The sequence below is a fragment of the Melanotaenia boesemani genome, chromosome 21, assembly GCF_017639745.1.
Source record: "Melanotaenia boesemani isolate fMelBoe1 chromosome 21, fMelBoe1.pri, whole genome shotgun sequence".
In the NCBI taxonomy this organism is placed as follows: Eukaryota; Metazoa; Chordata; class Actinopteri; order Atheriniformes; family Melanotaeniidae; genus Melanotaenia; species Melanotaenia boesemani.
This window is the reverse complement of record NC_055702.1, coordinates 17,817,519-17,844,167: the sequence shown is the minus strand read 5'-3', so window position 1 is coordinate 17,844,167 and position 26,649 is coordinate 17,817,519. Positions and strand designations below refer to the sequence as shown.

Below are 26,649 nucleotides of genomic sequence, written 5' to 3'. Positions count from 1 at the left end.
AAACTGATATTAAATATACTGTGCTCTGATTGGTTGAGCTACTCACTTTTGAACGTTACAATTGGTTGATTTCAGACATCCAGCAATATCGAAACTGAACTTCCTTCTTCGTTCTGTCGTCATTTCCCAAAAATCAAACGGAAACTGGCGAGCTCATGAAATAGGGGAAAGCGGCGAGAGGTGATGGTTGGATGAATAAAGTATTCTAATAACCTTGCTAACTTACTGAGAAACGATTGTCAGTTGTTTGACTTCTGTAAAGACCGATCGACGGAGCACCTGTGATAATGTCTGCCCAAGCTCAAATGAGAGCTTTGCTCGACCAGCTGATGGGAACAGCGAGGGATGGTGAGTTGCCGTAACATGCTAACTGAGCTAGCTAGCTAGCCAAGATGGAGGCTCTACTGAGGCTGGCTTGTGTTGGCGTGTGATGGACAGACCTGCGTGAATGGATGTACTGCAGAGGGCTGCATTAAATACAGTAATATTAGATTCAGGATACGTTTTAAGGCCTGATTAAACAGTTTAATGTCAATTCCTGAATTTAAATGTAAATAATCTCGTTCTATAATAAAGTGTGTGTGTATACATATGTATGTTTTTTTTTCTTTTTAGCATTTAAGCTAAGTTAGCTTCTGGTCGAATATTGTTAATTGCCAAGTTACGGAACTGTCAGGCGCACTGACGCCACACGCGGGACCGTATCCAAAATATATCTAAAATGAATCCGACATTAACTAACGAAGTTGCAATAATTTTCTTATTGCCTTTGTTATTTACAAGTCTGTAGATTGAACGAACGCGTGGGGTTGAATTCGTAATAGGCCTTTACCTGAACGGTAATAAACAAGTTAACATGTCCAGTAATGCATTTGATCTTTAAAGTAAACAATATATTCATGTTCAAAGTTTGCAATACTATCTCTTTTAAAGGCACACACGTAATCGTCTTAACTAATTAATATTAAGAGTACTTGAGTAGCCCTTACCCTTAAATTTATTTTAGCTATTTCATTAGTGTTCGAGTAGCTATATTATGTACTCACTGATCATTTATTTCCTAACATTTCATCAAAGCTTAACTTCAGACGACCATGTGTTTATGTACAATATTGGCCAGCTAAATATTTCGCATTTAGAAAAAGAGAGTATATTAGAGAGTAAATTTGGCGACTAATAAATTTAAAGGTATACACACACAACGTTTAACAATGGTAATATTAGTTGTAACTTATTTTAAAAAATATAATATTTTATCTTTTAACTGCATTTACTACATCAAACCTATTTAATTTATTACTTTATGTTGCTACAGATCAGATTAACAATTTTTATTGGCTAAAATAACTTTTTATGTGCATATAGACGTGTCATTTTCAAGCCTTGTCTGTAAAAACTAACAAAAAGCTGCCCTTCTGCTTTATAAACATCAGTAGTTGAAATAATTACAGCCCTGTGGATCATCTTTTAAAAGTCAGTGCAGAAAGAGTGATTTTGTGTTGTAAGTTTGTGGGTGTATGTGTGATGAGATTGATATCAAATTCTTCCCATACATTTGTTGCATACAAACTGAACAATTGTGGCCCCTTTATTTTATTCATTAAGGTTCAGTGTATCATTGCCAGCCTACATCAATCTGCAAAGGAGTTGCAGAAAAGCCTCATGTTCATCGAGCCGTGAGTCACACATAATTTTTAAAGCTGTTATGATTAATATCCAAACAATTTGTTTGCCTTCCGGAAGTTATTGTAGATTTATATATATATTTTTTATTTATTTATTTTTTAAATCATACAAATACACAAGTTGGTAAATCCTCAGTGGCACACAAATACTTAAGTAGGTGATTCTTCAGTGGCACTAGAATTACAAATTGGATCAGTGTTACACAGCTTGAGCTAATACGTTTACTCGCGTTGCACCCCAACGAGCAATTCTCAGTTTATTACACGTATTCCAGTCCTTTACACATCTTTTTCTCCGAAGGCAGTCTTTTTCAGTCCACACAAAAACTTTGCAAACATCATTTACAATCTGACTTTTGTATGACTCCCAACTTCTTACTACAGGTATGGGGAAGAAAACTGTTCCTATTTATACTTTTCTACAGCGGGTTTAAAATTCTGCAGCTGAGATCTTGAAGATGCAGAAGGGTACAGTATATGGTGCAGATCGCAGTGTGTATAAACTATTTTCCTTGGATTTTTGTATTTGTTTTTTTTTTTAATGTCCATTCAGTATTTCATAATTATAAATGGTTTGGAGGAATCATTTGTATGAAACTTTAACATTCTGTCAATTGTCTTAACAGTATTTCCTGCATAGTCAATTTTAATGCAGCGAAAATTCAGCAGAATTAAAGTGGCTCTTCTGACTCTAGTTAATTGTAAGTCCAGTCTTGTCATTTTAACAGTGTGCCAGTGTACTAGCACAATCCTTTGATGATCCACATTAAAGAGTAGAGATTGAGCCTTATAACAAGTTAAATTGTGTTAAGGCTTTTTTTTTTTCTTCTTCTAATTTATTTTTGTAATGAGGCTTGGGTAAGGTAAGCACAAAAACACAGAAAGAACCATATACATTTAAAACTACATTAATTTTATTGACACAGAAGTGAACAAAGAGAAAGTCCAGTAGAGGCACAGTTTTTCATTTTAGTTAACACACACCCACAAAGGATTTTAAGACTAATGAAAACTTTGTAATGTCAGCATTGGTTTTCATTGTTTTTGATGGCCATAAATCATTTAATCCAATAATGGTGGCACATTTTGCCAAATAGATGCATTACAATTACAGTAATGTTTATGAAACCACTGGATACTTCGCTCTGCTATCAAGTATGTGAGGTCTTTCTCACTGATGCTTTCTGGACTGTTTCAGGAGATGAGACGCGGCAGAGGGTCAAGTTCACTGACGAGCGAGTCTGCAAAAGTCATCTTCTCAACTGTTGTCCACATGATATCCTGTCTGGAACTGTAAGTGGGCCACAAATAATGATTAATGGTGTCTAATGTGGTGTTGGAAATTGTAAATTTTATTCACAAGCTAATACTGTAATACTGGAAAGGAGAAAGACCAAATGTTACCTTTTAGCTGTGAAGTACAATAATTTTTTGTTACATTTTCTGCTGTTTGAGTCATATCTACATCCTTTTATGGTAGCGTATGGACCTGGGCGAGTGCACAAAAATCCATGACCTGGCACTTCGGGCAGACTATGAAATTGCTTCCAAGGAGAGAGATCTTTTCTTTGAGCTTGATGTAAGTAATGTTCTTCAATAAGACTTTATTTGTGATGAAGAGTAAGCCACAAGGCAGATACTTCTGCTAGTATAATGAAGTTTTGATGTACCCTCACTTCTGTTGGCAGTGTTTGAACTTATCTGCTTAGTGAAAAATGCAAGTCTTGTGGCGTTAATGAATTTACTCACATCTAAAGGCGGTGGATCACCTGGAGTCATTCATTGCTGACTGTGACCGAAGGACAGAGCTAGCCAAGAAGCGCCTGGCTGAGACCCAAGAAGAGATCAGTGCTGAGGTTGCAGCAAAGGTAAATGACACAAGATTTACAGATCATGTACATTTTCTTCTTTTTAAATGTGTTTTGTAGCTGCACACAGTGTGACCTAAGATGTATTTTTTACCTGTGTGTTAGGCAGAGAAGGTGCATGAGCTAAATGAGGAAATTGGAAAGCTCCTGGCAAAGGCTGAACAACTCGGAGCTGAAGGCAACGTGGACGAGGCTCAGAAGGTCCTACAGGAAGTGGAGAAAGTCCGCACCAGAAAGAAGGATGCAGAGGTAAGTAAAGAGTGCTTTGAAGGTACTTCAAGCGTAGTAGAAAGGGGTGTGTTCCTTCTGTTAATATGTTTTTAATCTTTCAGTGCCTCTTTATGTATTTTCTTACTCATCTTGTGCCCCTTCAGGAAGAATACAGAAACTCCATGCCAGCCTCCAGCTTTCAGCAACAGAAGCTCCGGGTGTGTGAGGTGTGCTCTGCTTATCTAGGCCTCCATGACAACGACCGTCGTTTGGCTGACCATTTTGGTGGGAAGCTTCATCTTGGATTCATCCAGATCAGAGAGAAGCTGGACCAACTAAAGGTATGTACAAGCCGGGAGCATTACCTTTGCAGTAAACTCGGTTGCATCACATGGAGAAGAAAACTTAACAGAGTTTCAGCTATTTTATAAAATTATTATATCAAGTTGGTTTCACAACTAATTGTTGTGTTCTCTTTTTAATAATCAGAAAACTGTGGTTGACAAGCAAGAGAAGAGGAACCAGGAGCGCTTAAAGAGGCGAGAAGAGAGGGAGAAAGAGGAAAGGATGAAGAAAAGGTGAGTGCACACATTTAAAATCCATAAAGCATTTATGTTGCTTCAGTGTACATTTTAGTGTTTTAATATCATGTTTGTCTTCTATTGTTTTTATAGAACCAGATCACGGAGCAGAGAGCATAGAAGGTAAAAACGGTTTTATTGAGACATGTTTTTTTCTGCTCAAATAAGCTACGTCATTGATTCTAAATGTGAAGTGTTGTCTGGTGCTTTCATCAGGTCCCGTTCACGTGACCGTAGAAGGAGGCGCTCTCGCTCCTCATCACGAGACAGGCGCCGCTCTCATTCGCGTTCCAGGGAGAGAAGGAGGCGACATCGCAGCCGATCTCGCTCACGCAGCAGAGGACACCGTCACAGCCATAGCCACGAGCAGAGCTCAAGACACAAGTAAAAATACACTAACGCAACATAACTGGTATTTCTGTCCGAGCTGTAGCAGTGTCAAGCTTCCAAGAATATGTTCTGATTGATTTCCCACGCACTGTAAATTATTTCAGGAAATGGATACACCACCCTGATAGGGATTGATTCTGTCTGTTTGGATCAGTGGTTCTCAAACTGGGGGGCGCGGCAACATGACAAAGGGGGTGCTTAGGATTGGGAAAATGTAGTAGACAAAATCTTTATTCCTCCAAAAGGGGGACACAGTAGAAAAAGTTTGAGAACCTCTGGTTTTGAAAACACTGAAAGTTGTTTGGCATGAGGACTATTCTAGCCACAGCCTCTCGGTGAAGACTTAGATGTGAAATGCTGATAAACAGCTCCCATCACTGACCAAATTGATCGTGCATACACACCATTCCTTCTGATTTAAATCCTAGTTCATTTGCTCAGAAAGTCTGGTACTATTGGGCAGGTGTGAATGTGCAAACTAACTGATGCGGATCAAAGACGGAAACTCTAGTTTGCCTACAAACGTAGGTCTCGGTCTGCTTTAAGTAACTGACATACAGGAAGCCAACTACAATGCAAAGGGGATGTGTGTGTAATGCACGGCATTGTGGGTATATGCAGCGAAAACATACACGTGTAGGACCAAAACTGGGAGAAAGGCTTGCGCTCAGGCATGGAAAAATGAAGTAAAAGTTCTGATAAATATATGGTCAACCCAGGACTGCTAGGATCTGATGCAGCTCCATGGTTTGCTTGTGTTGAAAACAGAAGTTGTCCTTCATTAACCAATAGATTTATGGGTCCCCCTACCCCATTGTTTTTGTTATTTGTCATCTCCTTTAATTATTCTTGATGTAGCACTGCCTCTGGTGAAGATGCTAATGCACTATTTAGAAGGTTTGGTTTGCTCAAGTAAATGCAGTGTAAAAACAAAATCCAACCAAAAGAATGTTGAAACTTTGATTCGTAACAAGTCCAGTGGACTATTATGTGAAAGCACCCTAAACTGCATAGCATCAGGTGATATTTTCTGGAGCTATCAGTTGGTCTCATTGAGTTTGTAATGTGGTTTTATGTCGCAGGTCGTCCAGGGACCGAGAGCGTTCATCAAGAGACCGGTCACGGGAGCGAGACAGGAGAGATGGTATGAATGGCAGGTCCGACTCCCGCCGAGCAGACGACAGGGACGTGGGTGACTTCTAAAGACCAAACACCATCCACTATGACACCCCACCTCCTCTTGTCTCTGTTTGTCCACTTATAACTTAATGTTATATGCAGTCCTTGCCTTGACTCTTCTGTTATCCCACCTTCCTCCTTATTTTTTGCTTTGTTTGTTAATGTAGCCAACCCACATTAAAGAACTATTATATGGAGTCATTTTTCTAGCATCCACGTACGAGATTGCTTCTGGATTCAAGAGCCTGTTAAGAGGTGGAGAGTTACTGTAATTTGGTGGCTGTCTTTATGCAATCCACCCCCTTTGTCTTGCTTTAAACTTAAATAGAGAAAAGCAGACACAAATGGTGCTTTTCTATTACATGACATTACATAGTATGGTACTGCTCAGCACACTTGTTTTGGTTTTCTATTGCAGGTGGTACCAGGTAACTGATAGTATCCAAATGTTTTTTTTATTCCATTTTATTGTTTTGAGCCAAGGTTCCAAGCAAGCCAAGCCGATACCACATGATTACACAGAAACACAGCTTAGTGCTGATTGGTCAGTGAAAATCATTAAAGGTCAGGTAGACACATATAACAACACACAGGTCGTATTGTGTTTATTACTAGTGAATACATGAATATGTTAATTATGAGGAGATACATACTTTAAAAGCCTGTTAAGTGCAGCAATACTCTGTACTCAGTTGTAAGTTGCTGTAGATGAAATAACTGCTTAATCATTGTAATAAGACACACAGGCAGAGCAAAGTTAGGTCTTGTCTCTGTGGCCGCAGCTTCATACAGACGGCGATGATAAACAGCCAGTCACTGATGCTGCCTGTAACAGAAAGCGAAGCATGGAAGCGCTGGGCTGAGTTACACTGTGATATGTCATGTTATAGAAAAATGCCTAAAGTGGGTTACAGGACAGGAGCATAAAATGTAACTGAACCATATTAATTCCTGATAAACTCACTGTCTTTTGGAATAAAATGTAAATATGTTTTGGCCTACAGACTGTCACGGTCTGAAAAGGCCTGCTCCATCAAGTAGTTTTTTCCCTTCCCCTAAAATTTTCCTGTTACTGTCATTGGTAACATGCGTTTCTTGAATGTCTGTCCACATAAATGTGTCCTTTACTTTATTTCTTAAAAGCCTGCTTGAAGTTTCAAATTGAAACCACAAAGGTTTTAAAATTGCTAGTATTAGTATTTGATTTGCATCTCCACTTTTTTTTTTTTTTTTTCTTGTTCTTTTTTCCTTTTAATAGTTTTTTTTTTTTTTTTTTTTTTCTTTCACGCTACTGGTAGTGAAGGTTGTGAGTTTGGCCAGTTTCTGTAAAAGTTTGACTTGAATTGTTTTGGTGGCAAGTTTGTTTTATAAGTTGTTTCAGTCTTCATATCTTTAAAATTAAAAGTGAAATGGTATCTTTAGAATTGGTGTTGGCAGGTGAAGCAGTAGTTTGAGACAGAAGATGTTGGAAATTCAGTGCTATAACTGCACAACTAAAGTCAAGCCTTTAAATTTTTGGCCCAACATGAAGAGATTAGTTTTGATTAGACTCATAATTAACTGCAAAACAGTTTTTAATGGATGCACTGCTTGACCTAATGTGGAGTTATGTTTATGTTCTGCTGGACATCTTTCTTTAAAATGTCAATTAAAAAAATAAAAAAAGTCTTGAGTTTCTTCCGAAGCTTGTCAGTACAAGTTGAATTATTAGTTTGTCATAAAGATGGGTACATTTTATATACGTTAGTCCTCAACTAGAAGGCAGCAATGAGAAGAAAAACATGAAAATGGCCAGAAATACAAATAGAGAAGCATTAAAATATTTATTTTGTACAACACCTCTTTACATTAAAAACATTTCTTTTTTTTTTTACAGTTGGGATAACCTGTGATCTCATGATGCCTTCATAGGCTTAATATTAGTCGAGTCACTTGTTTGTTTTCTGGCACATTAAAATAAAAATTCAACAGTCCAGTGGCTGCTCGTACCAGAGGAACACAATCCATTATCTGAAACTCTGTGGTGTAGAAGCTGCAGCTTATAATGTGCTGCTCTCCAGTTTCAGATCAACCTTCATTTTCTGCTTCTCCATAACTGCTTCCAACTCCGTGGCCCTTCTGGCATCCTGTAGTAAGCAGATTCAGAGAGGAAGGAGAGGCTTGAATAAAAAATGTAGCTTGAGAAGATGAAAAACATCTGCTAGTTAAAAACAGGATGTTACATAAATTTAAACGGTTGCAGCAATAAATTTAAAAAATCCATTTTTCTTGCAGAACATTTAGTGTTTGCTTATTAGCTCCAAGTTTCTGACACTTTGCTGATTTCTAAATAGAGTTTCTCTTTCATCACGGTGTATTTATGGCATAAAACATGTAGCCTTCATCTGTGACTCGTTCAAATAAAACATACAAAAACAATATGTGCCCAATCTACGAAATAGATTTTGTTGACAGACACTTGCAATTGCAGTTTTCAGTAGTTTAATCAATGATAACTTTGTAAAAACGTCCTTTCTGATTCTCTAATTACCTCTAGCAGTGCTTTCTGCACTGTGAGCTGGCTGTACACTCTGGCACCTTCCTCTGGAATCACAGTTCGTAGCTCGTCCTTGTTGAGGGAGAACAACTGCGCACCCGTAAGCACACCCAAACATTTCACCGTCCTGGGGGACAAAAAAAAAACAAGTTTCAAAGCCAATTTTCAGGTAATAAAGAAAAATTAATTTTCTTTATTTGGTCTGTAGTCTGAAGTTGCTGTGTAACTCACGGATCACTGAAGCCCTTCCCTCTGAGCCACTCTTCCACTTCCTCTGGAGAAGAGTGGTAATCCAGCGGGACAGATGTCTCTGAGGAACGAGGGATGACGAGAGGTTTGTGCAGATTGGTCTTTCCGTTAGTCAACCTCTGAAGCAGCTCGTCATTTACCATCATGGCTGAAAGACAGAAACAGTTGTGACAAAAACTCTGGTGGCCACCGTTAAAAAAATTCAAGAAAACTAACATTCTGCCGCATTAAAGACCTGCCATGCAATGTGTGGCCTTATGTTCCACTGAGACATTTTTCCTGAAGAAAATGTTTTGTTCTCAGTCTCACATTTTTGGACATGAGAATCAGAAACAAGCCAGTTTGAGCATCTACAAGTTAAAGATAACTAGACAAACTGAAAGATCATCAAAGATGACAGTAGAAAACATCCATTTAAACACTGGATGGCTAAATATAAAAAAAGGATAAGATGAGCCAGCATGGTCTGGGTTATTATAGCACCCATCTGAAACCAAAACATGGTTTGGTACCTTTATCTGTTTCATCTACAGCTTGCACATTTTGGCTGAATGCTGGTAAACCACGAAGGTGAGGGTGTGGGGAGTGGGAGGGGGCTTGGGGCAGAGCAGGAGGGCTGGGTGGGACTGTCTTCGCGAGGGGAGGCTGTGCTGGAGCCTGCAGAGCAAAAGATTAAAAAAATGCTGAAATTTAGTATGGAATGCGCAGGTGAGAGCTTGTCTTTTAGGTGATTTCTGCATTTTTGTGTCTTACACTGGGAGGTCTGTTTGTGACGGGGCTTTCTATGTGAGCAATGGGTTCCAGGATGTTGAAAGGCACAAATCCAATCTGGTTGAAGCGATTACGACATTTCCACCAGCGCTTGGACGATTCAATCACCTGTTGCATGAAAGAGCTGTTATCAAGGTTTATCAGCAATTATACATAGCTTTTTTTTTTTTAATTAATCAGAAAAACAGATTGATGATGCACTATTAACATGTCTGACTATAAAATTTGTTACCTCAAGAGTCTCTCCTTGCTCCACAGAAAGCTCACTACTATTTCTGGCTATGAAACCGTAACTGCAGCTGTAGAATCTCTCAGACTCTGGTGGGAGTTTATCCCTGTAATGACAGGACAGATCGGGTTTAAGTCAAGGTGAATGACAGCAGCTGAGTGATTCCTGGATTAAAGATTACCTACGTTTCATTGCTGGTGTGGGTGCCTGGAGGGCCAGGAGGCTGCTGCTGCTGCTGCTTTGGATGAACACAATGAGGACAGAGAACTTAAAAATGCATGGGCATTACTCTTTGATGAGTAAGTTATCAGAAGAAATACACTTCTTAAATTAAATAAGAAGTAAACTCAGCCCTGAATGCAGGAGGGAAGCCACACAGAGTGAACTACATTGGTTGAATGGTTGTAAGTCAAAGTCAGTTCAGTACAGACACATACCAAATGGAAAAAAAAAAAAAAAAACTTCAACAACTGTTGTTCATTTACAGATTTAGATTTTGAGCGCGCACCTGTTCTGACACAATGGAACTAGCTCTAAGCAGTGACTTACGCAGGTATTCCATACCTCTTGTTTTACTTGGAGGGCTTCATGTTTGTGCTGTGACTCGACCGGATCCTCCCAAACCTGCCCGTCCGCCCTCGCAGCTTCCGGCTTCCAGCCATCGAGGAACACAGGAGTGTATGGAGCTATAGGTCCTCTGAGCTGAGAGCTGAGAGCATGGAGAGAGTCATTGTCTCTTTTCTCATAGCAGCTGAATTTTGCATCAATGAAACCAAAACTATATTAACAAAGTTTCACCCAGTGAGATGAACAAATGTACCTTAATTCACTTTGCTGTTTTAAATACATTTATGTTATAAGGTAAAACTGTCATGCAAAGTATGAAAAGTATTTTATTCCTTCCCTTCTGCTTTCACTTGATCGTATTATTGTTTTTTATATGTCCGGTGCATATATTGAATTGACAATAAAAGTCTTTTGAATCTTGAATTTTAAATACCACTGTTGAGCAAGATTATCAAAGCTTCATTTGTAGGTGATTGTCAGTACTAACAGAGGGAGCGTCCAGTTAGGACCCAGAGATGTCCACAGCTGCTTCTCCTCCTCATTCAGGTTGTCCTGCAGCAACGTAACAGCTGAGTTGGTCAGGGCGGGGCTGGATACCGAGGCTCCAAAAGCTGGCCCCCCAGTTGTTTTCACCATCTAAATCCCATCCAGATCACAAACATTAATACTCTGCAATTCTGACATTCAAAAATTAAAAAACACCATGTGTTAGACAAAATGAAGTTGACGTTTACTCCTGTTCGCCCTCAGTAGCACAACAATGGAGGCCAGAGATGAAGAGAAAAGCCAAAGGGGTGCACACACAAACAAAATATGCACACACACACACACACACACACACACAAAAAGTGACATGAACAGGCCTTAATATGCAGCTATGTGTTTCCACCCAGGTGTGTCACCAAACAAATCACACACACTTGTTTCACCCTTTGATTCTCATGATGAGGACTCATTCCTATCTATCACACATCAGCTGAGACAAAAGTGATCTTGGAATGCTATATGTAAAGTAATAAAATGTAATAAACTGTGGTTATTTAAACAAATACTTTGTCATAAGCTCTAAATATGATTACAACTGGTGCTGGTTTAAAGACTAAAAGGAGACTTTTTTTTTTTTTTTTTTTTTTGGAAATCTGCTCTACTTTGAAGCAGCAGCCTGGAGACAACAACATTTCCTTTCCATCTGTAAGAATGCAGCAAAAATTCAAACCAAATATTTGAGAAGTCGGCACAGAGAACCCCTGCATACAAATAGTTCTGGAAAAAAACAAGCTCAAACAAAATGGTGTATTTAATCGAGAGTTTGAACTCTCGGTCGAGCTGCCCTGAGTAAACAGGATAAACTTGTAGTTTCTGACAACATTACTCAACTACACCGAGGTTTTCCATTATTTTGACATTATACATATTTATGATTTTTGACCCGTATTTTCAGGTGTACCTCACAGGAAAAAAAACCCAGGTTTGAATAAAATGAACTGTTTAAACAAATATATTTAAAATAGGTAATAAAATAATATGTTGCAGATAAATAGGTAAGAGCCCCCCACTGAAAAAAAGTACTGCAGTGATTAATGTTTAAGCTGCCAACCAGTTGTTTAACCCTAACTGAAGCAGTAACATCTCAGGGACATGGTTGTTGAAAAGATGTTACTCTCTTTCAGAGGGATCAACAAGGCTTCACTTTGCTACAGTGCCAAACAATTCAACTCTGCAGCAGTGGACAAGGTCACGTAGCACGATGACCAAATTTACCCTCTTCCAGTGACTGTCAGCAGATTAAGTGCTCCACCCATCATAGTGTCTACCCTGTTGGGGCAGCATTGGTCAGGTCTAAGTTCAGCAATATTTAGATGCCAAAAAACATGAGGTCAGCTGACTATTTAAGTCTTTAGCACAGGAATATTTCAAGTTGACAAAGCCAGGATTCATCAGCTTTGTCAGGATTAAAAATGATGAAAGAGTGGTTCACGGTCCAGACCTCATCCCTGCTGACAACATTTGGGTGTGCTGGAAAAGACTTTCAACAACTGTCCAACTTTCCAATCATAGTTTATTACATCGCAGAAGCTCATCAAACCAATACCATAACAAATGCATGACATAATCAAAGCTGAAAAACATGCCACAAAATATTCACGTGTGTGGCTTTCGTTTTGGTTAGGTATCATATTTCTGATAAAACAATGGTCTCCATGACTGCTTGTAACACGGGGCCTGTGTCCATATGTCCTTTTCAAAAATCTGCCCCTGACTATCAGACATGTGGGTACTATGTTTATTTTAAGATCTTGCTATAAACAACAACACCTCGTGTACCGCAACAGCAGCTGCTGAGGTAGAGTTTATAACTGACTCACCATATCCAGGGGTTTGAACACATGGTGTACAAGCTCCTCTGATGAAGGATTGGTGATGGTAGATTTCAGACGAGCCTAAAACAGAAAAATTAATTTAACAACACGGTAAGCTGACCAAATAAAAAGAAATGAGACTTGACTAGATACACACCAAGAGGCTGAAGCTATATTTGAATTTCTGGAAGATATCTGTGAATTCCTTCTCTGGTGGAGGACAGGCCTTTGCAGCGAGTAAATCGTCTGTTTAGCAATTCAGATTAACAGAATAGTTACAATTAGTTACTATTATTTAATTAAGACACCTTGAAGGGATATTTCCATCTGTTTTTACCTTCTGCACTTTGCTTTTTATTTTTCTTCTTCTTCTTCTTTCTCTGGTTTAGCACTGTTGCAGCCTCAGCAGCCTGCTGCAGCTTGGCCATGAAGTTCTCGATGTCATCAAAACAGTGATTGAGGATCCCCTGAAGGAAAAACAAACCATTTTTTTATGCTGTTCGTATGTGAAACACCAGAGGAGATAAAAAAAGATATAAATGTAATAAGAGGTTGTACCACTTCTCTCTCTGCTCGCAGGAAAGAGATGTCAGGCCCGCCTTTTACTCCGTTTGCTACCGTAAAGGAAAGCAGAGGATTCAGTTCAACCATTGTCATTCATGGTTCTCCTCTTACTTGAATTTGAAATTCCTGTTCTGCTTTTTGACCCTGAAAGCCAACCCCCCCTCCTTAGAAACACAACCCCACAAAGCCATCTCTGTATCCCTGAGAGCTTTTTTTAAGCTAAAATACCCATTGCTGAATCTCACCTACCTTAACTTTTCACAGTATTCATAAGTTTTGCTTACCTCTGGGTCCAGGGTATGGTGGAGGGTTAGCTGGAGGGGCATTTGGAGCTTGTAGGATGGGGGGGCTTGGTATCCCATAAGGGTCAAGCATCTCTTCTCCACTCTGAGGAACCCTGCAGAACAAGATTAGAGTTTAATTACTTTCATATTTTTTATGGGCAACAGATTAAAGGTGAAGACAAACATCTTGTTTTTGTCGCTGCAGCCGATCACTCAGCATTGTCACCAGAAACGCCCATCAGCGAGGGCTTAGGAAGCCAAACACACATGCAGAAACATACAATAAATATCAGACTGATCCATCTTCATTATGAGAGCCTCAAACTGACCCAGCTTTGATCGGTTAATCTAGGCAAACAGTAATGCTGTGGCTATTAAATTCAACCCCACTCTGTTATTCCATTGTGAAATATAGTAAATAGTATGATTGTCCTTTCTCATGTCTGTAATCTATACCACAAATAACTGCTTTACATAAACAAAATGCTGCAAAAAGACAGGGACATGTGTCACTTGTGATCCACATTTTTTTAAATTAGTCTGCTCATGCGACACAGACTACAAAGTGCTGACTAAAACATTTAGTTATTAAAAAAAAAAAAAAAATCAGCATCAAAATTCAAAATTCTATCTCTGTCTTACCAGATGGCACGTTCTCAAAAGAAAAAGTTTTCAAAGCAGGTAATCCATTCAGGCCCTGAGACTGTGCACTAATGTGGTCAGCTCTCTCTGCTTTCTGTCACAATGGCCTTGCTATCTCTGTCACACCTTCTTAAGTTATGTGGAAACCGGTAAAACAAGTCTGTGACTCTCTCAGCTGTTTACACTGTCCTCCCTGTGTTTCTCCCTCCCTGGCCTCAGACAGGTGGATTGGTGACACAAAGATACTTTGACTCAATGAAAAATTAGACGCGATGGCAGTAAAAGGAAAGAATACAAAAAAGATAAATGGAACAGTCTGTTATTATGTGGCAGCCATTAATATCTTCCCATACAATATCAATACAAACAATGAGAAGCATTAAAATCCATGCATGGAAATGGGCACTTCAGAGCCTGGAAACACGATCAAACCAGTGGTTTTCCTTTTCACTAAAGCCCTTTGTGTTCTTTTAGAGCTCATGAACATGACATTTACTGTACCTGAGGGCATCGGGCACCGTCTTGCTTCGGGTGGAGGAAGCCGAAACTGCATGTGTGATGTCAGCACAAATTTGCTCTGCCTGTTAAATAAGTGGCAACACTTGTAAAACTTGAAGCAGCACAACTACGCAAACTGACTCACCAAGTCAGCCATGAAGTACCGAGGAGTTACCCGGGCACTCACCCTCACAGTTTCACAGCTGAACAAGTGAATGTCCGGCTTCTTCTGATCAACACTTTGGCAGACTAATAGAAGTAGAGATGGGAAGTGTTTCTCTGTGTTAATGGCATCACAGCGGTAGATGTTTTTGAAAATGTAGTTCTCCAGCTCATCCTGCATGAAAAGTAAAGGTCATTATAAAAGCAAATATGAGTGGTATTTATCAGCTGAGGACATATTAAATACTTTTAAAGTTCTTTCCCAAATGGTGTTGTAAAGCTTTGTATTAAAGCAAAAGGTGGCCAAAATTATAAAGTTTAATAAGCTTGGTGGAGCAAAAACTAAAAAACACTTCCTAAACTGCCTGAAACAGTTTATTTGGAAGCCAGTTTTTCATTGTTATGAAACATATTTACATAACGCTTTCAATCTGGGTAGTTTAGCATGAAACAATAGGGATCTGCCATGTATTCTTCTGTTGACCAATTAGATCAAGCTGAAACTTTCAGATAGGAAATCCTTAAAGACACATATACTAAAACAAGGCAATGCAAACAGAAAGTGGTAAAAGATGCAGCAGAAATGTGCCACTTAAAAAAAATGTATTGTAAACCTATTCCATAGACTCCTTCACCCTCCCTCTTTGTGAATGAACATAATATAGGCCCTTGGGCACCTTCAGGCTCTGCTCTCACCTCGCTTTGTATGTCTCTGAGCTGAACAGCTACTCTTCCAACATCTAGGAACATCTGTTGACTCCACAGCTTGTTTTGTTCAGCCAGAAAGGAGAGACGAGATAGGGCTTCCTCTACACCCTGGAAATTATCATCCTGGAGTGAGAACGTCAGAAGATGCTGCAAATAAAAAGGAAAAAGAAACAAAGAGGAAGTGAGGAGAAAATACACAAAATATTGATCTCTTTAGAAAAGGGTTCATTAAAACAAGCGTGTAGCAGGTAAGACTCACGTTAACAAGATGTCTTGTGATTGTTGTCATTGTTTGGTTTCTGAGTCAGCGGCTCCTGGTACCAGGAGAGAAAATATAGAGTTCTTATATAGAAATCAAGCTGGGAAAGTAAGACCAGAACATGAATCAGGTAATCTTTGCTAGTGTTTTTTCTGTACCAAAAGCAGGTTTTTAATAAAATCTGCCCTTCCCCTATATTCCATGTCAGCCTATCCTTTCTCTGCTTCAGTAAGAAAGCTTTATGCTGTGCGAGTGCATGAGCTGCCCAACCAGTTCTGGCTACAGCACATACAATCTCATTGTCACATCTGTCTGCTCCTCGGTGACCATCAGTACTGGACTCACTAGTATCATAGAGAACAAGCATGAAGTATCACTTATTTATCTTAGATATGGGTTTCATTATTACACTTTAGTATTCAAATACTTTTGATTAAACAGTCTGTGCCAAGCTATTTGTTGGCATCATCCACCTATATTATGCAATATCTCAAATTAGAAGACTGTGGCGACGCAGATACGAGAATATCTTGTTATCTAAAGATTTATTTAGTCTGATAATGGTAACAAGAATTGTGATTAATTTATTTGTAAAGATGGTTTTAATTTGAGTAAATCCACATCAGCAAACTCTTAGAGTCTAACATTCTGTCAAAATGAGACTAATACTGTAACAGTAGTGGCTGTACAGCAATGGGTTTATAAAAGCAAGGAAATATATTGAACAATTTATTGTAGTCTCTTCCACTTCTGTCTGTAAAAGGTTAATTTTTTAGACCAGCTCACTATCAAAAATCAGATAGGTGTTTGTGTGAAACTCCCAACAACTATACAAATAAGTAACTTGAAATACTGAATTAACTCACCAAGGTTGAAAGTCTTCCGCTCCTTTACTTTTAATGTGATACCAAAACCTGCTGAGTCTCAGTGTGACGGCAGGTGGGTTATTTTCATCTTCAAAGTTATGACGAAGCAAAGGTGTGTCACCCTGTGGAGTCCAGCCCAGCCCACAATCCACCTCTTTAAGGGACAGAAATATTTACTTTGGATCTTTCCTCTGAGCCAACACACACTTGCACATTTATTTATTTTGCAGGTGCGCACATTTCAAATGACTCACTTGATGCAGTCGATTTTCATCTTGGAATTTTAAAATAATTAATAAAGATTTTATACACATGGTGGCAGACTCAAGCACTGTTGATATATTAAATTGGTCAGGTTGCAATTTCCCTTTAGGATCAATAAAGTACTTTTCATTTCATTCCATTTAAAGGAATTAAGTTGTGAGATTTGTTACAACGCCCTGTTCAGGGTTTTTACAGTTTAATAAGATTGTGATAATTCAGCACTTAATTGTGCATTTACATACACACTTATATTCCAAACTTTTACTAGAACCTTGAATTTCTTTTTGTCTAATTCAAGTGCTTTTTATCCCCATCTTCCCCATGGTCTCAGTAAGTTTAGTGTTGAAAATGGTCATCATGGAATCACGGGACAAAGTTTTCCTTTAGGATGGAGAAGTGTAGTTCTTTAATAGTCAATGTGGGAGACGGGGTAAGGGGGCGGAGTCAGGTGAAGCTGATTCACAGTTGTTTTGGCTTCAGGACGCAACTTTTTCAAGAAGGTCTACCGCTTAATAACACAAGGTATTTAACATTTCTGATTGCGCTAATGACGCAACTTGAACTTAACATGCGATTAGATATTACTGTGCTTTCTGAGCAGGGAGTTACAATAGAGTCATTGATTTACTTCCAGATCGGGCATACGTGGCACACTGTGCGTGTGCGTGTGTCTGTCCAAAATAGTCAGTTTCACAAAATGAAGTTATTATCCAAAAATGTCTAAATACATTTTCAGGCTCTGATTATTGCATCAACTTTTTCTTTGTTCCTTTTATTTTTCTAAAAGATAAAACTTTAAATATATACATTTTTAATTTTATAAGCTTAAAAAACTAAAATGAGTGTCATTTACCAATAACATTTAAGAAACAACCTGTTAAAATTTCCGCTATCCATACAATTTAAACTTTAATTTATTGATATTGCATTTGATGTAATAGTTGCTCTATCTTCCAAATAAATCTAAAGCGCTTCTTGTAATGCTACTGAGAGTTCATAGAATATTTATGTGCAAATCATAGCCATTGAACTCATTGACTGACCTTTAATTCTAAATGAAATTACCATCCGACAGAAAGGGAATCATAATAAACTTAATTTGCCATGCAGGTGTACATAAATATGGAATTTGACTGCGGTATTTGTTTTACTGAAGAGGAAAATATAACGAAGTTGAAGAAAAGAAAATGGGATATAACAAATGCTTGGAATTAGTTATGTAGTCTGTCATTCCAACATATACACTAATTTAAAGTACATATGCAACTGTTAATAAGTAAAGTTTTTATATATGTGCAAAATATTTATTTGTTACCTGTTAGTGAGGATGCATAAGTCGTAATGTATCTAGGATCTGTCTTTCGTGCGCCCCGTGAACGCAACACTTAAGGCCGGTCGTACAGTACGTAAAGGATCTTGCATCAACCGGAAGAGAAACAGCTTCCAGTCATCCACTAACCACTCAAATACGCGGGTAATTAGATTTTTATCTGTATTAAATGTCTATTTCTTTTAATGAACTAACTAGACGCAAGTATCAGAATTCTTACATTCCAATGGAAACAAAGAAATGACAGCGCGCGCCACGATACATCATTAATAGCAGTTGAAGTTGTAACCGCACCATCGCACGTGTTCCTCGTCTGTGAGCAGAAGAAGGATTAAAGACTATCCCGGGCGTTTTGACAATTTTCTGCCTCTGAAAGGATTTTTACCGTTGCCTCTTTTATCGGCGGTTTATCAGTGGTCAGGTATGTTGTTTTTTTTATTAAAGGTGTGCCGTTTCCTACGTGTTTTCGTCATATATCTATAAAGATGGTTCAGGTATTTGAGGATGATGCGCCTCTCCACGTTTTAGCTAAATGGGGTTCCCCCCACAAAAATCGCCTCGTACACGCGACTATATTTAATTAAAGGTAAAAATAATTTAAGTGAAATACAAGAGGGAATACTTGTTGGACCTAATCAATCTCTAATCAGGGATTAGTGCGACAGTGAGAACACTTAGTCTAGTTCACCATCTGGTCGGAAAGCTAGCATTTTTTTTAGTTGCAGTTCGTTTAAACCAATGAAGTCCGATGCATCAATCTCTTTTAACAAAACATACTTTAATTGTTGCGTGGGCAAAATTTTATAAACCAGTCAGTTCAACAGCATTTCATTACACCAAGTAACTTCGTCAAATGAAAACCAGGCTAAAGCTAAATAAATAAAGGCACTGTTTATTATGTTTTTACTGAATATACCTCTAAAACTGGCATCAGCGTGACTCAGTAATTACTGCCTTCTGTACTGAATAATAATTAGAATTTAATTAGCCTTTTTCCGGCATGTCACACATAACTGCAGCATCTTGTAAACACCATTACTCCTGATGGGTCATAAATATATTTTATAGACGGCATGAAGGATTTATCAGCAGAGATAATCAGCCACAGTCTTACTTCCTCACTGTTTCTCCTGTTTTTCTGTTTTCACCTTTATTTAATAGATGGAAAAGCAGCCTTTGCCAACTGATGATGACAAGACAGGAGGTGTAGATGTGGAGGTTGATGGATACACTGAAGGCGAGAGTCAACAGGGCTCCTCTGAGCCTACAGCCCGAGCAGGGTGGAACAGTAAAATAGAGTATTTTTTGGCTCAAGTGGGATTCAGTGTGGGACTCGGCAATGTCTGGAGGTTTCCATATTTGTGCCACCAGAACGGAGGAGGTTAGTACATCTATTACTCCTGTCAGTAAAGGATGGCTGCTGCTGAACTGTAGTCTTTAAGATACCAAATACAATTGTGAGTGCAGCAATTACTCACATGGCAGAGTCGGTGGTCTTTGTAATCAGCCATGCAATGAAAGAGACACTGTCGCTATTGTGCTTAATCATGCATGCAGATACATTATCTACCAACTGTAACGCCTGCTTATGAAACATAATTGTGAAGAATTAATCCTGGTTTTAAGTCTTACTAATGTGTCACATCTTGGTTTCTTTGTTTTTTAACTGAATGTTGGTCTCCTCTTGTCAGGAGCTTTTCTCCTGCTGTATGTGCTGCTGATGCTGGTTGTGGGCATTCCCTTGTTCTTCCTGGAGCTGGCAGCTGGTCAGGCTATCCGACAAGGGAGCATCGGAGTGTGGAAATACATCTCTCCAAGGCTCGCAGGCATTGGATATTCCAGCTGTGTGGTAAAACTACATGATTAATCTTCCCTAGATCACATTTATTATGCTTGGTACATGGTGGTGTTTTCCAAGAGTCCTATTGTTTTACATACTTCTGCTTCAAACATCCTGTTTGACCTGTTAACAGAAAGAGAGCATTTGTTAGGGTTAGGGAGAAGTGCTACCTTTAGTAATCTGATAAAACCCCTCTGACACTCAGCATTGATGTGATGAAGTTATTTTTATTTCTGAAAGCAATGATAAGTACTTGCTTAAGAGTTTTGACATTACACACACATACTTTTTGTCTTGATCTGTTTTAGCCTAAAACTTAATGCATAATTCTTTTCTTTTTTTACTGTCCTCAGGTCTGTTTCTTTGTGGCTCTCTACTACAACGTGATCCTTGCATGGAGTCTTTTCTATCTTGGTAGCTCATTTCAGTATCCTTTACCTTGGGAGAAGTGTCCAGAACAGGGAAATGTAACAGGTAAACATATCATTAGGCAGCATTAATATTACCAGTGTATGAGCTTTGTGGCTCATGTCAGAGTCATGATTGTTTTTTTTGTTTTTTCTTTTTTATACCAGTAAAAGAATGTGAGCAGAGCTCCCCCACATCATACTTCTGGTTCCGCAAAGCTTTGGATATCACAGACTCAATTGATGAGGTGGGCTCTTTTAACCCTTACATTGTCTGCTGTCTGCTGGCGGCCTGGACCATTGTGTGCCTGGGAATGTTCAGAGGTATCAAGTCCTCTGTCAAGGTAACTATCCAAAGAGACTATATAATACTCACAAAAAGTTAGGCATATTTGCTTTTCTGTTTAATGTTAGAATTAACTTTAAATACACTATAATCTTTACAGGTCTAAACTGTTGTATGCATATGTACAAATGTTCAGCGTTTCAATATTTATTTCAGAACATGTTCTCTAACAAGGTGAGTATTCGTAAAAAAAAAAAAGAAGCGTTTGAACAATTGTCTGCTAAATGTTCTGGTTCATTGACAGCTTGTTATTAAACTGTCTTGTTCATCCTGTTGTTCACATTTCAACCTCATCAGACCAAGACAACACCTAACACATGACAAGTAAAAGAGACATTGACTTTCTTTTTTTGTTTTTTGTTGTGCTTACTCTTAACACCTCTTAGATGCTTCTCTATACTTAAGTTTGCTCTTAAGCATGTATCAGACATTTGTTATAGATGGTTTGCTATTTTTCAAAACAGGCTTCTTATTGTTAGTATTGTAATATAGTTTTAATTGACAAATGTTCCAGGATTTTTTTTTAAACACTGACTTACTGATAATGTTTTATAGAGTTGGTCGGTTGGGTCAAATCCCCGTCATGTGTCAGGCTTAAGTTTCGGGGTTACTGTACTAACAGAATCTGTGGAATGTGTGGCTTAGGTGTTGACCCATATCCAGTCTAAAACCACACGATGTGCTTCTGGTTTATGTAATTTCTTTTCTTACACCATGTTGTTTTTCCCTAACACATGATGTATTGTGTTACAGCTTCTCTCTAGAGGTTTAAACACCACAATGAGCAGCAAAGCCAGCAGACATTACAATCATTTAGCTGACACTCTTATCCAAAGCGACTTACAGTCGTCAGGCAGTAGCGCTAAGGGTCTTACCAATATTAGGGGACAGAAAATGCTATAATTTGTCCCCTCAGTCTTATCTGTCAACTGAGATAAGCAGCCGCGACAGAGCCAATACAGAGTACAAGGTGCCAAAATCTGAAAACCACAGCAACTGGAGTTTAATAAATAAATAGATTTAATAAATATTACAACAAGCTGTGCAGATATTTGCACTATTACCCACAAAGAGTTTAAATGTTATTTTGAACCTTATAAGTTTTGTTCTCCAAGTAAAAGAAAATTTACATAAAAAACATATTAACAAGTAGTTTAGGGACAGGAGTATCAGAGAACAGTGTGCTAACAAAAAAAAAAGAACCTTTGGTCATATGAGTTATTCTTTGAACAGTTTGTGGAATCTTAAATATTGGGTGTCACTTGGGAGAATTGTACTATTTTCCTAGTGTTTGTTCTCACAGTTAATTTTTACTCATTTTCCAGGTGATGTATTTCTCCTCCATCTTCCCTTATGTGGTGCTGATCTGCTTTCTGATCCGAGGGCTCCTGCTGGATGGAGCCTTAGAGGGAATCACTTACATGTTTTATCCTAAGGTAGCTGTTTATAAAACATCTCTGTGATTGAAGAGAGGGAGCTGATGTGATTGTTTCCCTGATTCCCTTCTTCTTCTCCCTCTGCATTTATAGATAGAAATCTGGGCAGATGTGCAGGTGTGGCGACAGGCAGCCACGCAGGTTTTTTTTGCTTTAGGCCTCGGCTTTGGGTCCATCATCGCCTACTCCTCCTACAATCCCAAGAACAACAACTGCCACCGTGATGCCTTCACTGTCTCCTTTATAAACTTCCTCACGTCTGTGCTGGCCACGCTGGTTGTGTTTGCTGTGCTTGGCTTCCGAGCCAAAAACAAAGTCATGGCATGTGTAGTCAGGTACGTTCAATAAGAGGACAAGTCTGTGTTTTCAACATGAACAGCATCTTGAATGAAGTTTATCAGGCTTGAAGAAATTGTGCAAAGCATGTCAAAACTAGAAAACTGCAACACCCCTAAGTTAATCAGCCTGAATTTAATTTTCCTGTCATTGTTTATCATCAACACGAGAACTACTGATATCTGACTTTATATTTCTGACTGCATATTCTTTTTTTCTGTCTTTCAGTAACATAGAGATGCTTTCAAAGCAGTATCACCATGGTTATGTGGACAAAAGCCAAAGGACAAACTTTAACTTCTCTGATCCCAGTTCTGTGGATCTACAGCACTACACTGCCTGGTTCAAACAGTATGGACATCAGGTCCCTGGGAATTTAACAGAGTGCAGTTTGGAAAAAGAGATGCAGAAGGTGAGAATTTAAGGTTTCTGGGCTCATTTCCTGTACTTTAATTATTATATATGTAATTTACTTGAAAACTAAAGCAAACAGTCCTGTTGCAATTTGTAATTTCCTTCTGGAAAGTTTATTTTTCATTTAATTTCTGTTTCTGTGCAGGGTGTCGAAGGCACTGGCCTGGCTTTCATCGCCTTCACAGAGGCCATGTCACTCCTGCCTGGAAGCCCCTTCTGGTCTGCACTTTTCTTTCTCATGCTGCTCAACCTCGGACTTAGCACCATGTTTGGTACTATGGAGGGCATCCTCGCCCCCCTAACTGACAGCTTTAAAATATTAGCAAGAAACAAGACCAAACTCACAAGTAAGTACCTGAGACATTTTATGGTATTTGTATGTGATGAATGTATTTCGAATTAGACTCATACAAACAAAACTGCATATGCTGTATCAGCCAAGTGCTATTAGAAGGTATAGTCTAAGGTCACTGCGCTTCTTGCAGAAAGATCTAAGAATCATTTCAATGATACCTTAAAGCAGATTTACCTGTTGTTTATTAATTCAAGACAAAATTAATGGTGTGGGATTGTGTGTACTCTCTGTTTTACCCTAACATGTCATTCCTGTTGTGTCAGTTATCAGCTGCATCTTTGGCTTTCTGATTGGCCTACTCTTCACCCAGCGCTGCGGGAACTACTTTGTGACAATGTTTGATGATTACTCCGCCACCCTGCCTCTCATAATCGTGGTGGTTTTTGAAACTTTCAGTGTGTCTTGGCTCTATGGAGCAGATAGGTGAGGATGCTTTTTCACTATGGATATCTGACGTCTTTCAGTATTATGAATGTCGGGTTCTTAGACTTGACAAGACTGACTTAGCAGTGTGATTCATTCACCCCCCCCCCCCCCCCCCCCAAAAAACCAGATTCCTAGATGACATTGAGGCAATGCTGGGCTGGCGTCCCACTGTCATTTACAAGTACCTGTGGAAATACGTTTGCCTGCTGGCTATGCTGGGACTGCTGGGAGCCACCACTATCCGCATGCTCATCAAACGACCCACTTACATGGCGTGGAACCAAGAAACGGTATGAGGAGTAGGCAAAAACTCAGCCATGTTTTTATTCTGACGAATCAGCAGTCAGAGATGTAATGTTGCATTGGTGCATTTATGTTTTTACATGTTGCACAGTATTCCCAGCAATCTAAAACATCGAAAGCTTCAGTGAGTTCAGTCATAAGACATGTAGTGTCTGGAGTAAAGCAAACATTTGCTTTTTCTGCACTTGTGCACAAAGGCATCTAAATGAAACAAGTCATTTCTTGCTCTGTCTTCACTTCTCTGCATGAAGGAAATTGCACAAGAAATAAGTAATCCATTTGATTTCAATTTTCAGGCTTCTGATGGTCATTTGCCATACCCCGACTGGGCACTGGCCGTTCTGGCGTTATTGATCATCATTGCCATGCTGCCCGTCCCCGCAGGTTTGATCCGCTCTGTTCTGCTGGACCGCAGAAAGCCAACATCCAGAGACACAGAGGTTGGTCAGTACAGCATTGTTAACACAGATGAGACTCCAATGACGGACATGTCTGAGCTGGACCATAGAAACGGGTTTGCTGCTTCTGTTTCCTGAATGCTGGACTTCAAACAGTGAAACTTGACCTTCAGTATGCACTAAACATTTTAAAAAGGGGCCATTTCTGAAGAAATTTGAATTATCTCACAGCTTTTGGCGCACATGTGGGACATGCGTTTCTATAATTTATTTAATATTTAAAAGTTCTGTTTTTTTCCCTTTTTCAAGATTTATTTAAATGAAGCCCATGCACCTGTAGGCGATCATGGTGCTGTTGAATATTATTATTGTCCTGGCAAAAATACAAAAAAAAGATAAAGTCAAGTATGTTAACTATGGAACAAGTAGCTTATTACTGAATGAAACTCCAAAGTGGGATTTACTACAGTCTTTTATTTTACAGAGCCATCCGCCTCATGTTAAAAGAAACATCTGAATTTCATTATACGCCATAAACACAATGTTCTTGTGTGTTTTTGTCACATATCCCTTTTATTGAAAATGTACTTAATTTGTCTTTATTCATTTTTTAAAGGGTAACATTTTCTGCCATGCATATATTGTTACAGTATTGAACAGGTGTATTACATGTTCTTTTCTGCTGTTGTACAGACCACCATGATGCCAACTACGGGCTTCTTGGTTAATGTAAATATTAATAAATAGAGTTTAAAAGGCTTGATTAAAATAGGAGCGGCGGCACAAAGGGCTAGAAAAAAAAACAGTTTTTATTACGGTGAATATGTCAGATAGTGTCAGTGATCTATGTTTGCTCTTTTGTCAGATATCTGGGTTTTAAAACTTTGCACAGCATGTTTTGTTGAAGACAGACTCACAGTTCATTACTTCCAAAGATCTCTGAATATTTTCTATCTAAAAGTCATGTCATTCATTTTCTTAAAATGTGATTGTTGAACTTTTACAGCTCAGTAAATGGTTACCTGGACTGTTACACTAGAAATGAGCCAGTCTAGCTACAAAGGAGGATTTCAAGCTGAGCTACAAGGTGAAGAATTAATCCTACACACATATAATCAGTGTTTACGGCTGGAAATCCACAGGTCCTGAGGCTGTGTGATGCCATTCAATAGTGAGCAAGTGTAACTGCAGTTTATTCTAAACATGCATTTTTTATTTTCTCAAATAATATCTGAGAAATTGTTTGTTTTTTTAATCCACTTTGACAAAATGGTGGTTGTAGAGAAAAAGTCAGCATTAGAGCACGCATGCACAAGGATGTTGACTGTTGGTTAAGTGACAACACAGTAAAGACATCGAGGTAAACTCCTAATCTTAATGTAGATGTGTATATAGCAAATGTAAAAACTCATGATCAAATTAACTGCCCATATGTGAGATATCTTGCTTTGATAGTTGGAAATGAGAATTTGGCAAGAAGCTTGTTTTGTTATTGTAAAGTTTGGGATGAAAAGAAACTGGTGATGTACTCACTGAAACTGGGAGGACAAAGCCGCTGACCTGACCCTGCTTCTGTTTATATGAAATACAGTGTGTGATGTCAGTAATGTGTTGTGTTTTTGAAAACTGCTGGCTTTATGTCATTGTTTTGAGTTTTTCCTGAGACTGAAGGTGCAGTCTGTTTTCAGATGTTTTTCTTTTTTTTTTTTAGTGATTTATTATCTGAATGAATTGACTTTATGAATGCTGTCGTATTTAAAGTGCCTTCAGTTCAGTAGGTCTGTGAGGAGAGCGTTACAATCATTCCAGCTTATGTATAGTTTTTAAAACAGTTGGTTTTGACTGAACAACAGATGTCATCTAGATCAGTGGTTCCCAACTTTTTTTCCTTGGGGACCCCCTTCATGCATATACTAAAATGCCATGGACCCCCTGCTCCACCCTGTGCTGGAACCATGCTGGTTTTAGGCTTTCAAAAGTGAGATTCTCACCATATAAAATATATTCTGGTTGAGTCCTGTCCTTTGACAAAGCTAAAGTTAAAACATACAGCCTTACTTTTTTCCCCTTAAACATTTTGTGGACATTAATCACAATGGCTCTAATGTTCAAAGCCTCAGGGACCCCCTGTGCTCTTTCGGGGACTCCCTTGGGGGGTCCTGGACCCCAGGTTGGAAACCACTGGT

General features: G+C 38.8%; 3 protein-coding genes across 10 annotated transcripts; 2 read left to right on the top strand and 1 right to left on the bottom strand.

Annotated features, from left to right (window-relative positions):
- The first annotated feature begins 144 nt into the window (after positions 1 to 144).
- luc7l (LUC7-like (S. cerevisiae)) lies at positions 145 to 7,581 on the top strand. Of its 5 annotated transcripts, none has more exons than XM_041974865.1 (10): positions 145 to 348; positions 2,884 to 2,978; positions 3,166 to 3,264; positions 3,443 to 3,553; positions 3,659 to 3,802; positions 3,928 to 4,104; positions 4,253 to 4,341; positions 4,438 to 4,467; positions 4,561 to 4,728; positions 5,817 to 7,581. In XM_041974865.1, the coding sequence occupies exons 1-10, from the start codon at positions 288 to 290 to the stop codon at positions 5,935 to 5,937; spliced, it is 1,095 nt and encodes a 364-aa protein (XP_041830799.1). In that variant the 5' UTR covers positions 145 to 287; the 3' UTR covers positions 5,938 to 7,581. The 5 variants fall into 5 exon arrangements, with proteins under 5 accessions (XP_041830799.1, XP_041830800.1, XP_041830797.1 ...); XM_041974863.1 differs by having other exon boundaries at positions 147 to 348; positions 1,606 to 2,978; XM_041974867.1 differs by lacking the exon at positions 145 to 348 and adding an exon at positions 1,588 to 1,676.
- Positions 7,582 to 7,722: 141 nt separating this feature from the next.
- On the bottom strand, positions 7,723 to 16,685 carry LOC121633006 (epidermal growth factor receptor kinase substrate 8-like protein 1). 2 transcript variants are annotated; one of them, XM_041974854.1, is made up of 19 exons: positions 16,609 to 16,685; positions 15,743 to 15,797; positions 15,472 to 15,630; positions 14,801 to 14,950; positions 14,617 to 14,696; positions 13,474 to 13,586; positions 13,184 to 13,239; positions 12,963 to 13,092; positions 12,783 to 12,871; positions 12,632 to 12,706; positions 10,753 to 10,901; positions 10,263 to 10,407; positions 9,884 to 9,936; positions 9,702 to 9,804; positions 9,452 to 9,577; positions 9,211 to 9,355; positions 8,681 to 8,846; positions 8,444 to 8,576; positions 7,723 to 8,039 (listed from the first exon to the last, which is right to left on the bottom strand). In XM_041974854.1, the coding sequence occupies exons 2-19, from the start codon at positions 15,770 to 15,772 to the stop codon at positions 7,953 to 7,955; spliced, it is 1,989 nt and encodes a 662-aa protein (XP_041830788.1). In that variant the 5' UTR covers positions 15,773 to 15,797; positions 16,609 to 16,685; the 3' UTR covers positions 7,723 to 7,952. The 2 variants fall into 2 exon arrangements, with proteins under 2 accessions (XP_041830788.1, XP_041830789.1); XM_041974855.1 differs by having other exon boundaries at positions 9,884 to 9,933.
- A 629-nt stretch (positions 16,686 to 17,314) lies between these two features.
- Positions 17,315 to 24,969, top strand: LOC121632445 (sodium-dependent neutral amino acid transporter B(0)AT2-like). 3 transcript variants are annotated; one of them, XM_041973977.1, is made up of 12 exons: positions 17,315 to 17,394; positions 19,364 to 19,583; positions 19,894 to 20,051; positions 20,396 to 20,516; positions 20,618 to 20,793; positions 22,121 to 22,231; positions 22,325 to 22,566; positions 22,796 to 22,979; positions 23,127 to 23,328; positions 23,600 to 23,759; positions 23,890 to 24,052; positions 24,362 to 24,969. In XM_041973977.1, the coding sequence occupies exons 2-12, from the start codon at positions 19,364 to 19,366 to the stop codon at positions 24,599 to 24,601; spliced, it is 1,977 nt and encodes a 658-aa protein (XP_041829911.1). In that variant the 5' UTR covers positions 17,315 to 17,394; the 3' UTR covers positions 24,602 to 24,969. The 3 variants fall into 3 exon arrangements, with proteins under 3 accessions (XP_041829911.1, XP_041829910.1, XP_041829909.1); XM_041973976.1 differs by lacking the exon at positions 17,315 to 17,394 and adding an exon at positions 18,250 to 18,346; XM_041973975.1 differs by lacking the exon at positions 17,315 to 17,394 and adding an exon at positions 18,353 to 18,623.
- The last annotated feature ends 1,680 nt before the right edge of the window (positions 24,970 to 26,649 follow it).

What these genes read in the sequence shown, in the direction of transcription:
- LOC121632445 (XM_041973977.1), top strand. Translation starts at nt 19,364, where the DNA reads ATGGAAAAGCAGCCTTTGCCAACTGATGATGACAAGACAGGAGGTGTA. An exon ending in GTCATGGCATGTGTAGTCAG is followed by an intron (nt 22,567 to 22,795) that starts GTACGTTCAATA and finishes TCTGTCTTTCAG; the next exon opens with TAACATAGAGATGCTTTCAA. An exon ending in AAACAAGACCAAACTCACAA is followed by an intron (nt 23,329 to 23,599) that starts GTAAGTACCTGA and finishes CTGTTGTGTCAG; the next exon opens with TTATCAGCTGCATCTTTGGC.
- luc7l (XM_041974863.1), top strand. Translation starts at nt 2,802, where the DNA reads ATGTTTATGAAACCACTGGATACTTCGCTCTGCTATCAAGTATGTGAG. An exon ending in CCAGAAAGAAGGATGCAGAG is followed by an intron (nt 3,803 to 3,927) that starts GTAAGTAAAGAG and finishes GTGCCCCTTCAG; the next exon opens with GAAGAATACAGAAACTCCAT. An exon ending in AGAAGCTGGACCAACTAAAG is followed by an intron (nt 4,105 to 4,252) that starts GTATGTACAAGC and finishes TTTAATAATCAG; the next exon opens with AAAACTGTGGTTGACAAGCA.
- LOC121633006 (XM_041974854.1), bottom strand. Translation starts at nt 15,772, where the DNA reads ATGACAACAATCACAAGACATCTTGTTAAC. An exon ending in AATATAGCTTCAGCCTCTTG is followed by an intron (nt 12,707 to 12,782) that starts GTGTGTATCTAG and finishes TTTCTGTTTTAG; the next exon opens with GCTCGTCTGAAATCTACCAT. An exon ending in TCACAAACAGACCTCCCAGT is followed by an intron (nt 9,356 to 9,451) that starts GTAAGACACAAA and finishes TTTGCTCTGCAG; the next exon opens with GCTCCAGCACAGCCTCCCCT.